Source organism: Centruroides sculpturatus, unplaced genomic scaffold (assembly GCF_000671375.1).
Source record: "Centruroides sculpturatus isolate CEXI.00-Female unplaced genomic scaffold, Cexi_2.0 scaffold732, whole genome shotgun sequence".
Classification (NCBI taxonomy): Eukaryota; Metazoa; Arthropoda; class Arachnida; order Scorpiones; family Buthidae; genus Centruroides; species Centruroides sculpturatus.
Window position 1 is genome coordinate 265,156 of NW_019385037.1, and position 13,156 is coordinate 278,311.

The window sequence follows — 13,156 nt, forward strand, 5'->3', positions numbered from 1 at the left end:
CAGCAACAGAAAAATTTAAAACGATTCTCATTAATTCGTGATTTACAAATGGCAACTCCTGTGACTTTTACATGTAATTGGACTCCTGTTAACAAAGCACAGTATACTAGAGCACTAGAAGGTAGTTTTGATTATTTTTCTCCTAGGATGCTTTCTGTTTGGGCTGAATCGGGCTAATGTAGTGTTTGACTCAGATCGGCCAAACTAATTTAACTTCGGATACGGGTAGGACCGGGTAAAATGATACAGGCCTACACACAGTGCCGTAACTAGGCAGGTGTACCCACACAGGGCCCATTTGGAAGAGGGTCCCAAAATGCACGTGTTTTGTTTTATTATTTTCCAAAACCTAATTAATTAAGGGGCCTAAATGCAAGTTCTTGCACAGGGCACAGGAATGGCTAGTTACGGCACTGCCTACACTTATACCTATATTCAGTGCCGGCCCGAGGCAAGTTTTAGGATGGAGCAAGATCCAATTATGGCGCCCAGGAGTGGAACCTCGCCCTCGCACTCGAATTACGAGCGTCTCAACAGATATGGCCATTTACATACTGGCCACACGCTTGCAATTAAAATATCGAAAAGTGAAAAAATATATTTTTTCTTTAATTTTTTTACCACTGAGGCGGCCCTAGAACTTAGCGCCTGGAGCGGCTGCTCCATTCGCCCTATGGTAGGGCCGGCTCTGCCTATATTATATCTAAAAATTGAAATTTACCTTATTTAACAAAAAAAAAATAAATGAATTTTTTAAAATTAAACTTAACCAAATGGTACTTTATGTACATATTTAGAAAAAAAAGCCCAAATTGTATACGGCCCATGTGGAATTTTCCACGTGGCCAGTCCGCCCCTATAGAGCAGTCTGTTTAAATGGTAACTTGGTGGCGTTTTTAGAGCAAAAGTCTATAAGGGAGCACAGAGATGGCAAATTGCATACTCAACTTTCATTCCAAAAATGTTGCAGAATTTTCGGTGTCTATTCGGGTACGTGGGCACACTTCGACAGTGCACCTATGTTATGGTATAGAAACTGGTTAACCTTTTCATTGGTCAGATTTCTAATACAGAATAGGTTTTTTTTTTAAATTGTGCACACATAAGAGAAGCAATTAAATATTTAAAAAACTGCTATATATGAAAAAACAGCTCAGATCACATGTACTGTACAAATTTGCCATCATGATTTTTTAAAAACACAACGGAAAATTTGATTTATCGGACCATCGCAATACATTCGTCGTGTACGTGTATTCGTCGTCGGCTTATAATAATTCAAATATTTGAGTTCCCATTTGTACTGTTCTGGATCCGCTACTGATAATGTAAGAATAGAAACCGATAGTATGTACAGTACAATTATGTGACAGATTTTAAGATTTTCAAATGCATTATAAGTTATCTAAAGCTCCTAAGGCATAAAAAATTAAAGAGAATATACTTTGCAGCGTCATGCTCCATTATCCGAAGTTCAGTAACAAGATCACAATCCCGAGGGTATTCTTTAGCAGACTTCAATATAATTGTAAAATGCATTATTGTTATATTGTATAAAATATAGATTAATAAGCAAGTTTGTTAGAAGTACTAATTTTAATTAATGAAATTCAATATTTGCAAAAAAGAAAATTCATTTTTTTTTCTCTGCAAATTTCCAGTATAGTCGTGCCATTTACGCGAATCCACTTTAACGCCATTGAAAGTATTTTAGATAATTAACTGTATGGAAATGAATGATACTGATAACCAAAAAAAATGTTTTTGATGTAATTAATCTCATATAGACGTAAGTTTTAAAAAAATCTATTTTCTAAAAGAATTGTTTTCTACCTTAATAACTCTGTAAGAATAAAAAATACTGTATTTGAGATTATGGAATACATTCCTATTTTAAGCATCTTTCCACTGCTCTATTTACACACAATCATTAGTATATATGAAGGTATTACTGTATTTTATTGAAATCTGTCAGGAGAGATCGGGTGCATCCCCTTGGAGCCTTCTTATACCTTCTTGCAAACGCGCTATCAAAATTTGCAAATACTACAGAATTTTACCAATATGTAATAATTTCTTTGTGCCTTCTCAGTCATTACTCTCCTTGTGTAATTTTAAACGTACATTTTGCAAGTGTTGAAGCTTGGCTTACCTGATTTACACGTAAATTGGCAGCATTCAAAAACAATGTAAATTACTGTACATGTTTTCTGAGGAATCCCATACAATTTCTTTCATGCTAAAATGTATAACTATAAAACTATTTATTAGTAGCTTTATTTTTGTTACAGTTTTCACTTTAAAATATTTTACAGAAATTTTAAAAAATGACTTTAATTTCGGGAATGAAAAAATGTCATATTCAGTAGAATTTAACCGAAAAAACCGGGAAATTTTTAGGAATGGTGTGTGGGGTCTCGTTCCTCAACATCCTGCCATCCATTGCGGGCTCGGCCAAACTCACGACAATTATTATTTAAAAGGCCTTGTTAGTGTCCGAGGCGGAAAGAGAAAATTGAAAAAAAGAAATAAAAAAAAGGCAACGTACTGTACAATACATAATCACGCTTCCGTAATTTTTAATTTTTTTTTAATATTAAAGGTTTATAATGTCTACGTTTTATATTATTTTATTACATTTCAATCGATTTTAGGAAATAATAAATATATTTCTTTTATTTCAAAGCTTTAAAAATTTATTTAAAAAAAAGTAGTGATGACTCACGAGTCGCTGCGAGTAGCAGTAGAAAATGGTGGACGTGACGGAGTTGTTGCTGCCTCTATGGGCAACTTTGGTGAGAATGTCGTTTATAACTCTTTTTATAGGCTTATACAACTTTATAAACATTACGTGCGTATTATTCTTAACAGAAAATGAAAATGTTTGAAGTTTATTCTGTATTTACATTAACTTAAAATTCAATTTTCACATAGAGTTATACATTTTGGTCAAAGTAGAGAATTTTTAATTATAATTTATGTTCTTGCTGTGAATATTAATTAAGGAGGAATGTTGATGTGGCTTCCTTGGATCGACCCTCTCAATGCTTTATGTACATTTAAATTACATAAAAGCATTAACCAGATCAAAAAGTAATGACATATACTTATTTAAACAAAAATATAATATGAAATTGTGTTTGTTTTCTAGTCCTGATCTTATTATTCAGTTGAAATTATAATAAGATGATGAGTCATAACATTCACATTGACATAATTATGGTTTATATCAATTCTAGAATGCCCAATAATGAATCTTATGTTCTAGAACATAAATGATAGTCCAACTAATTAATTAAGCATGATTAAGATCCAACTGGGAACACGTTTCAGAATTGATGAAAATGGCATCTAAAACTGATTGAAGATTGATTTTACAGTCGAATATTAAAAATGGGCAAAATCGGGCATCCGGTCATCCTAGTTTAGTTGAAGTATTAGAAAGGAAGAGACAAATTTGCTGATACAGTGGTACCTCAGGATACGAAATTAATCCGTTCCGAAACTGAGATCGTATCATGAAAATGTCGTAAGGTGAGTCATTTTTCCCCATACGATTACATGTAAAACAAAATAATTCGTTCCAACACCAAAACACACTCAAATTAAAGCTAAGTAGTACATTAAAAAAAGTATAGTAAGGAAAACACTGAAAAATGCGTTTTGTAGTTGCTAAATATATAAATAAACATAATAGAATAATAAATGATAAAAAAATGTAGTTTTATTTGCACTTTACCTTTGAGGATAGACAACAATGGAGGTGTAAACTAGTGGCAGAAGAGAGGGAGAAGGAAAATGATACTAAAACTTAACTTACATAACATAATGTAAGAATAACTTAAAAATAACTTAACACTAATTTTTTTTTATCTTTTCTGTTTTATATATTTGTTTTAAATATTTTATTCACTGCTTTTTGCTTTCTTTTCTTTACTTCCACCAGCACTTTCACTGGATACAGGTCGCTTGGTAAAATATCTATCCAAAGAGATTTGGCTTTGCCTACTTTTTAAAATGTTTCTAAAATGACTTAGGCAAATGTCATTACTCTGACCAGCAATACGGCCAGTGTGAACCTTTCCGGGATGTTTCTTCTCAATAAAATCAGTCACTTTCTGATAATACCTCGAGATTTCTTTTATCGAGCGAGATCCTTCCACGACGAAGCAAACACGCGGACTGAGACCAATGAACAGAAGTGAATAAAAAATGGCGCTGCGAACTAATGTAACGTCGTATGGTGAGTTTTTGTTCGTATCGTGGAGCAAAAATATGTTCGAATTTCATGTCGTATCCTGAAAATTTCGTATGCTGGGGNTTTTTGTTAAAGTTCAGATTCTCATATATGTATTAAGATGCTTTAAAAACTGAATTCTGAATGGAACACTGTTACCATGGATGATTTAAATTAATAGATAATTCAAATGGATTTAAATATATAAAATACATAATTTTCTGTAACATTTAGTACAGATACTATTATAAATGATGATAATCATGAGGATATTTTTTATTTCTTATTTATTTCATATTGAAAGATGTGTTTTTTTTTGTAACTTTATACAATCTAAAATAAAGTTTAAAGTTGCAAAATTAAAAAATATATAGATGAAAAACATAATTATTAAATACAAAATGGCAGTATAACCACTTCCCATTAGTCAAAATTGCATAATACAGTGAAACATTGGTGTTTGAACATATTTCAATCCTAAAAGTTGTTCTAAAATTGATTTGTTGTAAAACCATAACAAATTTGCTCATAAGAAACAATGTAATCCATTCTGATTCTCCAAAACAAAGCCTTTTTACCTTTTTAGCTGTATTTGATGCATAAAAATATCTACAAATGCAATTTTATATTAATAATATATATATTATATGAATAATTTTTTTTTATATTTAATTTGACTTAAGCACCTTTAAACATGAATTCTTGAATGCCATTTATATTACATAAATATCAGTTAGTGCCGGTTTTATTAATTAATTTGATTTAAATTCAACTACAGCACATACTAAAAAATGGTAGTGGTATCTTTCCCACATGCATGTTGAAATCTAATTTAAATACAATAGCAACATCAAGTGTCATGATGTCTAATGACAAGGCAATCTCAATGCCATTAACTTCTGAATCAGTGGTCTTGTTGTTCAATTTTCTGTAGTATAGGAGGTGTAGAGTGTCGACCCTCTTTCTCTTCATAATCTGTGGCCAGCTCTTGCCAAGTAACTTGTTTGGTAACCGGTTTAATTATGAGTTCGAAATTCTGTTTGTGAACCAATTTGTTCTAAAAATGAGCCATTCAAAAACTGAGTTTTGACTGTATATATGAAAAATAAATTTTAAAAAACTATATTTTCAAGTTCCTTTTCATTGAATAAAAATCATCAACGCGTCTTTAGTGTAAATATTTTCCAAATAAATAAAATTTTCATTTCTCTTTAATTTATTTTAAATCGAATTTTAAAAAACTATATTTTACAGTTCCTTTTCATTGAATAAAAATCATCAACGCGTCTTTAGTGTAATTTTTTAATCAATAAATTCAGTAGCAAATTACGTTCTTTTCAGGCCCTAGGCGATTCTGTTGTAAACCAATTTTGTTGTAAGGCCCTTTATTTCCCCTTTTTGTACTAAAAAACACAATTAAATCTTAAAAAATAACAAGTTTTTTCTTTATAGTATAAGCTTTTTAAACCTTTACTAAAGTTTTAGATGCTTATTACGTAAGTTTTGAGGCCCCTCGAGATGATGAGGCCCTATTGTGAACTTCCGCTACATAAATTAACTATTTTATACGAATAAAACGATATTTTCTTGCAGATATTTTAGAAAAAAATTAAGAGTTTTATTTTTCTTTAATTTATTTTAAGTCGAAACATTAAAAAAAAATTTAGTTTTCTCCCATTGAAGAACACGTCAATCATCCATCATCTATCATCTTTAGTGCTAATTTTAATCGATAAAATTAACTAATTTATAATTTATTTATTTAAATTAAAGCTCGTTTAATTATTCCCATATTTTTAAGCGAAAAATAAATTATATTTAAGATATAATTTTCCTTTTTTTTAAAATTTATTTTACGTAGAGGAAATTTCGTGTGTTCCACTGTTAACCTGTCACGCCGTTTACCAATCAACTTGTGGCAAAAATGTAATACAATACGTGATAATACGCCCACATTTTGCCCACCATTTGTTAATATTTGAAGATTTTTGCCATCAAATCTATCGTGTGTTCTCAAACATCCACTTTTCCGCCTACACATTGATTGCTCGGATCTCTTATCTTTTATTTTTATGTTAGAAAATGTTAGTGGGATGATATTTTCGATTAACCGTGAGAGAAAGGAAGATAAAGGAAATTTTCTTTGTCTACAATCATTTATACCCCTTCTTGATAATATACAAACAAACTGTCACATGTCATCTTTTAATTATTATACAGTTTTAATCTCAGAAATAAAGGTAAACATTGAACAGGATGCGAGTATTTTTAGATATAAAATCTTCTTTTCCACTTATAATTTTTTTAATTAAATAAATTAATAAACAATTTTTATAATAGAGATTTCATTTTGAAAATAGTCACTTAAGTTTTAATTTATAAAAATAGATTTTGATTTTATTCACTTAACGAGGAGGAAAAGGCATTTATGTGAATAAATTCGGGAAATTTTTTTGAGTAACGAACACTGGAGGGATCGTAAAAACCTCCGAACAACGGACACAAAAGGGGACGTAAGAAATGACCGTCTTTGGGAGGTTATTTTGTATTCATTTTCGTTTAAAAAAAATGTTTCTGAAAAAATTGGTCGCTGTTAGACGTGGCCGTTTTTGGAGGTTCGACTGTATAAATATATTATCATTTATTAATTTAATACATTTATATACGAAAAATTTATAGTTTATAAATAAATTTCACTTATAAAATATATATTTTATTTTAAAGACAATTTATCTCTCATCTTTACAGAATTATAACTTGATAACGAATTTTTAATTACAATATACATAATTAAATCTATAAAATAAACAAACTGAATTTTCTATATTTAAGAAATTATGATATAGAATATTTAGAGCCCATGATAAATCTTAATTAATTAAATTAAAATATGATATTTAAAAGTTTCTGTGAAAGGGAGAGGACAGTTTCGACTTTATACAAAAATTAATGAATCTCCCATTACCCACTAATGGGTCACAAACCTAATGAGTGTGGTCTGTATAAGCAGTAGAACTCCAATCGTTGTCATTATACTAATCAAATTAAGCTTACAACACTGTGACTAAAACTCTACACTGCTTAAGTTTACAAGACACACGAACGAGGATTAAGTTGCAAAACCTTTTAACCAAGTCCACGCAACTACATTATATATATATATATATATATTTTTTTTTTTTACTTTTTAAAATAGAGAATTTAAAGTATTTTTCGAATTGAAACAATTTAAAAAATAAACAATTATTTCTCATCAAATTTAAGATAAACAAACAGGTAATTTTTACGACAAACATAAGAAGGTGTTCTACCGTCTTTCATCTGCGCTATCGGGATTAAAGCTCCTTTATAATGTCAACAAACAAAACTAACTCCCCCCTTTTCTATAGTTCAATGACGTCACACCGGTTGCTATGGTTCCTGGCCAGCAACAATTCAGCGATCACGTGATTAAACAGAGAGACTTGGCGATACTTCAGTTGGCAGCTCTGGCTTATTTACCATCCTGCCTCAATTTAGATAATTAACTCAGCTCTGCCTATACCCTGGGGAAGTAAAGTCCCCTTGTGTGGCAACTTGGCACTTTATTGATGCCGGGATCGCCATTATAAAAATACTACTAATTTTATTTTATTTTAAGGTAAAGTATAATTTTACCAAGCGACTTCCTAGTTTAGTATACAAATTAATATAGGCGAATTATAAGAGATAATTCGAATTATCTTCTAAATAAGAAAATTGCATTAATTTCTTACTTTGTAGGACAGAAATATTAATTAAAAATTAAATAATTTGCTTAGAAATAAGGTGTAATTTTTGCTTGAATCGATATTTATCCAACGATCATGCTCGAGCTTCAAGTGATGCTGCAAGTTGATCTTGTAGCATCACTTGAAGCTCGTGCATGATAAGCTTATACAAAAATAGAATATTATTGAAATTTCGTTTAGAAATTTCTCAAATATTCTTCTTTTAATATTCAATTTTAAATAGACGAATTACTTAAAGCTTTATTTGTTTGAATTGCAAAATATCCAAGTTAATTGAATTGTTTTCATCCTCATCTTTCGCAGTTTTTCTCTTAATTCTGCCGCATTATTAAATTTTAAAATGCGATTTTAAAATTAATTTATTTATTTATTGTTTCATTTCTTATCCAATATTTACAATAAATTTGTTATTTATATTAAATTCCTCATTTATTTTATAATATAAAAGTTTATAAGTAGGAGGAAATTAATGAAATGTAGGCGATATTATAGTGATTTTTTTTCTTAATTTCTTCACCAAAAACTAAGGGATATGTGTGTCTGGATGTTATTCAATTTAAATATCTTTAAGAGTTTGCTAGGATAAAAGTGAAAAAAATTAATTGTTTCAAATTTAATTAAAATGGTAGAAAAAATAAATAATTGTATTAAATGAAAAAAGATATAAATTGCCAATAATTTATTTTAATATTCCTTTAACTTAACTTAATTATTTATTTCTAATTCCGATAATAAATGTGTTCAGATTCCTTATCAGTTTTTACTCTTATAATAATAAACTGTATTTTATTAAAAAAAAGTTTATTTTTTTAAGTTATATCGATAACTATAAGCAGAATCTGATAGAGCCAGTTGGCTGGGTTCAGAATATAGAGGGACCTCCAGGGTTATTTGGTTTGAGTCCAATATGTAGAAGAACTCTAGGGTCGTTTGATTGGATCTTCGGACGTAGCAGAATCTTGGGATCATTTGAATGAGCTCAAAATGTGGAGGAACTCTTGGGTTATTCGGTTGGATCTTCGAACGTAGAAGAACCTCAGGATCTTTTAATTGAACTCAATATTAGAGGAACTCTAGGGTCGTTTGGTTGGATCTTCGGGCGTAGAAGAACCTCAGGATCATTTAATTCGGGCCCAATATGTAAAACTTCTAATCCTTAGAATCTCAGAATTTAAAAGTTCAGGATTATTTTGTTGGAGCTCTAGACATAGAAATGCTCCAGAGTAGTTTCGTCCAGGTAGTTTCGTCACACAGTAATATCTTTAAAATTTAGTTTTCTTATGTTAAAATCAAACAAAACAAAAATTATATACGAGTGTAATATAACTAAAATTTCTTTTGTTAAGAGGTTTAAAAAATCTATTTTTATTCATACACTTTTATGACTCTAGGAGTGGAGTGGAGCCTTATAGTTTTCATTAAAGTTTCTTGGGCTTTCTTCATCAAAAAATTTCTTATTTTTATTAGTTTTCAAGAAGTTTTATTGTTTATTTTTCTCCATTTTTATACAAAAATATAAAAGACTACAAAATAAATTTTGACATACTGCAACACAGATAACAATATTAGATTGAAATTGAAATTATTAAATTGTAAACTGATAAAATTAAATTTTTAAGATAGCCCTGAAGTACTGTACGTAAACAACTTTAAAGACATGAATTACACTGATATTTTGTATTGTTTTTTTTATAAATCTAACACAATGAAAATTTATTATCTATATGTTTCATTTAAATAAATTTAATTTCGTTCGATTTTTCATCAAAATAATATAAAAATATTCGAATTATTTCAGGAAAATGACAAGCTATGAATCGCTCGTCTTCAATATATCAAGCTTTTCATATAAAATCGTTATTTTCTCCATAAAATATTTAAAATTTAGTTAACATTTATACTTAAATATTATGAAATTTCTTCGTTTGGAGTGTTGGAAACTCATTTACAGCACAATAAAAAATGGTAATGCTCTTGCTGAACGAAGCAGAAGCATTACTTCCACCTCTCATATCTGACCAGTACATCAAATTATAGCGTAACGCTATTGAGAATCTATTGCCTACATTATCGATTCGTGAATGAAAAGGTGGAATGACGGATCCCGATTCAACTATGTAGCTCATTGTTAACAACAGGAAGCACCCGTTTCAACTCAAACTTTGAAGATCGTTTCCCACTAGTGACATACCCAGGTGTCGTCTTTGGACTAAAATGTCACCCTCCTAAATCTCTAATGTCTTCTAAAGTCTAAAGATTTCAGAGACATGCCTCTTCTGCTTCTCCCTCAATACACCTTATTCTGTGTTTCTAAATTTAGGAGAAAACTTAAAGAAGGAATTTCTCATTTATTATTTATATATAAAGTAAGCAATAAAATTGCAATTTTTATATTTATTTTTAGTGTGTTTTTAAAATATAATGAAGCAAATTTAAATATTTTCGATAAGTCCATAAAACGAGAAATGCTTCAGGAGAAAGTGCTTAAATATATCCAAGACTTCAATAACTTTCGTTTAAAATTACTTTTATTCAAGTTATGTGAAAAATAAATTAGTTTTTTCTTTGTGTTTCTTTATGTTTACGTGTACTAAGAATGTCTAAATCTTTGTTTAATGCACTTGTGATGGATGTTCGCAATCGACTCTTCACTTGAGCATGAATTAATTCTTAAGCGAGATTGGATAAAGCTTGTTAATTACATCTTTTTATTAAATTATTATATGAGAAATAATTTAGAAAATTTATTTCTTTTCAGTTTAACTTGAAGATAAAATTTTTAAGATAATATAAAAATTAATTATTTTTACTAATACAGTCAAACTTCGATTAGCGCTCCTAAAATTGGTACGAAGTCGAGCGTAGCGTTAAACCGAAGTGTTTAAACAACAATGGAGTCTGTATGCAAATTCAAGTTTCGGAGTTTAAAAATTACCTGATTTGGAAACAATAATCTTTTTTAATACGAAATTTCATATTAATTAACAGATACTGAAGTGTTCTTGATTTGATCTTCATTGGCACTTTTTAGAGAGTGGTGCTATTTAGAAGGGAGTTTGACTGTATTAGTCTTATTAGGGGATAGAGCTTACTAAGGAGCTAAAGAACGAAAGAGAATGAGTACAGTATTAGAATCAAGGATCGAGGTTGAAGAAAGGAAGAGTTAGGATGAAAATTAAAGATCCAGGCTGAAGAAAGGAAGAGTGAAGGGATAAAAATAAGAATAAGAAAGAGAAAGAAGATTCCAGTAGGATACTAAGCACATAGGTTAATTAGAAAGTATAAAAATTTAAACGATATTTGTTGAGAAATGTTTACATAGTAGCTGTAATTATATAAAGTAACAACTTCATTATAAGGATGTAGGACAAAATTATTTTTGAATTATTTTCAGTTAAATTTAAACTTATTTCTAATTAATAATAGTATCGAAACAATGCATAATATTTAAATATTTCTTTAAAAAAAGGTTTTTCTTTAAAATAATTATAGTTATTGTTAAATAAAACTTTCAAACATTTTTAATTATTAAAAATCTTTACGTTAATAGCATTTAATAACATTCAGGGATGATATTATGATATTATACAAATATACATAAAGAAAAACTAAGTTAACTTTGAAATGGTTTCCACTTGAATGATAAGAAAAATTATTCATTCATTTTTTAGAAGGTAATTTGTTACTAATTCTGCTTTTTCATTTCCTTCCCCTTCTTCATTATCTTATAAATGCATAAAGTTGTTAAGAATCAAATTTGTTCCACTAGAATTACTTACTTCTTACGGATTCTCCGATGTTATTTTTAGTTTATTCCAATCAAATTTTAAAATTTTTTAAAACTATAATTAAAAAAAATTAAACATTGTCTATTTACTTACTGTATAAAACTGTTCATACACTAATTAACTTACCTAGTTAACAGGTTTATTATATTCTTTTAAAATTAATTTTTTTTAATTGCTAAATATTTAAATGTAATTTGTAAAAGAGAGCAATAATTTGAGTATTTTTCTTCCAAATTTTTCTTAAAAATAAAAATAATAAATGTAAATTTTACATTAGAGATTGTGTACAGTACAGTACATTGATCATGATCTTGTTTATCCAGGAATAAAAAGCAGAGTCAGTACATTTGTCAAAATATTTTTAAAATTCGTGTTTTATTAATTATAAATAATTATAAAAGGGTTTTTTTAAATTTGTAATAAAATAACAAATAAAAATTAATATATTTTTATGTATTTGCTTATTACATATTTATAGCCTATCTGAAAATGCGAGAAAATGAAAGAAAGATGTAGAAAAAGAAGGATGCTCAGAAAGTAACTTAACCGTATTATTTTATGTATTGAAAAAAAATATAATTCTATTTTAAACAATTCCTATAAATTTCGTAAATGATAAAGTATTTGAATAAGGTAGAATTTAAATCTTTACATTGTTTAACTGACTTTTAGACCAAGTTTCCTTAATTCCTATCACTTTTGTATCACGTTTCTTTATATAACAGTGAAGTTTGGATTTTCTTTGTACTGTTCTTGTGCTATATGATCCTGCTGGCACTCTTTCCCTCTAGCCAAGTGATCCTGCTGGCCCCTCTGTCTGTATCGTGTGCTTAATCCACGTGGTCCTGCTGGCACTCCCCTCTATCTGGACTTGTACTGTACAGTACAGTACATAACAATGCTAGATCTATATTAACATTGTTTAAACGTGCTTTAAACATAATGGCCATTAGAGAATATTCTAAGATTATATTGTTGCTGTCACACGAGAGTTTAATGTTCGTTGAATTAATGAAATTCTAATGGAAATGTAAAGCGCGACAGAACAACGCCCTGTTTGATGCGCGCATTATTATCACATTAATGTTTATTAAAGCAACTTTATATCAAGCTTTATACTCCATGAATTTGTATTATTTAATATTTACTGAAATTATATTCATTTAAATAATATAATTGCTTTTATATCAACATCATCGTCATCGACAAATTTTATTGAATATAACCCAAATCTTATAATATCAACAATATTAGGCATTGTTGATAAAATACAAATAAACGGTGATTTTAAAATATTAAATTCACGAAATTTAATTGCAATTTAGTGAATAATATAATAAAAAATCGATTTTCTACTGCTT

At 28.9% G+C, this 13,156-nt stretch overlaps 1 protein-coding gene across 1 annotated transcript in view; it reads left to right on the forward strand.

Annotated features, from left to right (window-relative positions):
* Window positions 1-2,695: 2,695 nt before the first annotated feature.
* The window catches only part of LOC111633735 (selenoprotein F-like), a 19,404-nt gene continuing 8,943 nt past the window's right edge, over window positions 2,696-13,156 (forward strand). Inside the window, exon 1 of the mRNA XM_023378344.1 lies at window positions 2,696-2,795. Coding sequence (XP_023234112.1) covers window positions 2,751-2,795 — 45 coding nt within the window. The 5' untranslated portion in view covers window positions 2,696-2,750. The remainder of the gene's footprint in view (window positions 2,796-13,156) is intronic.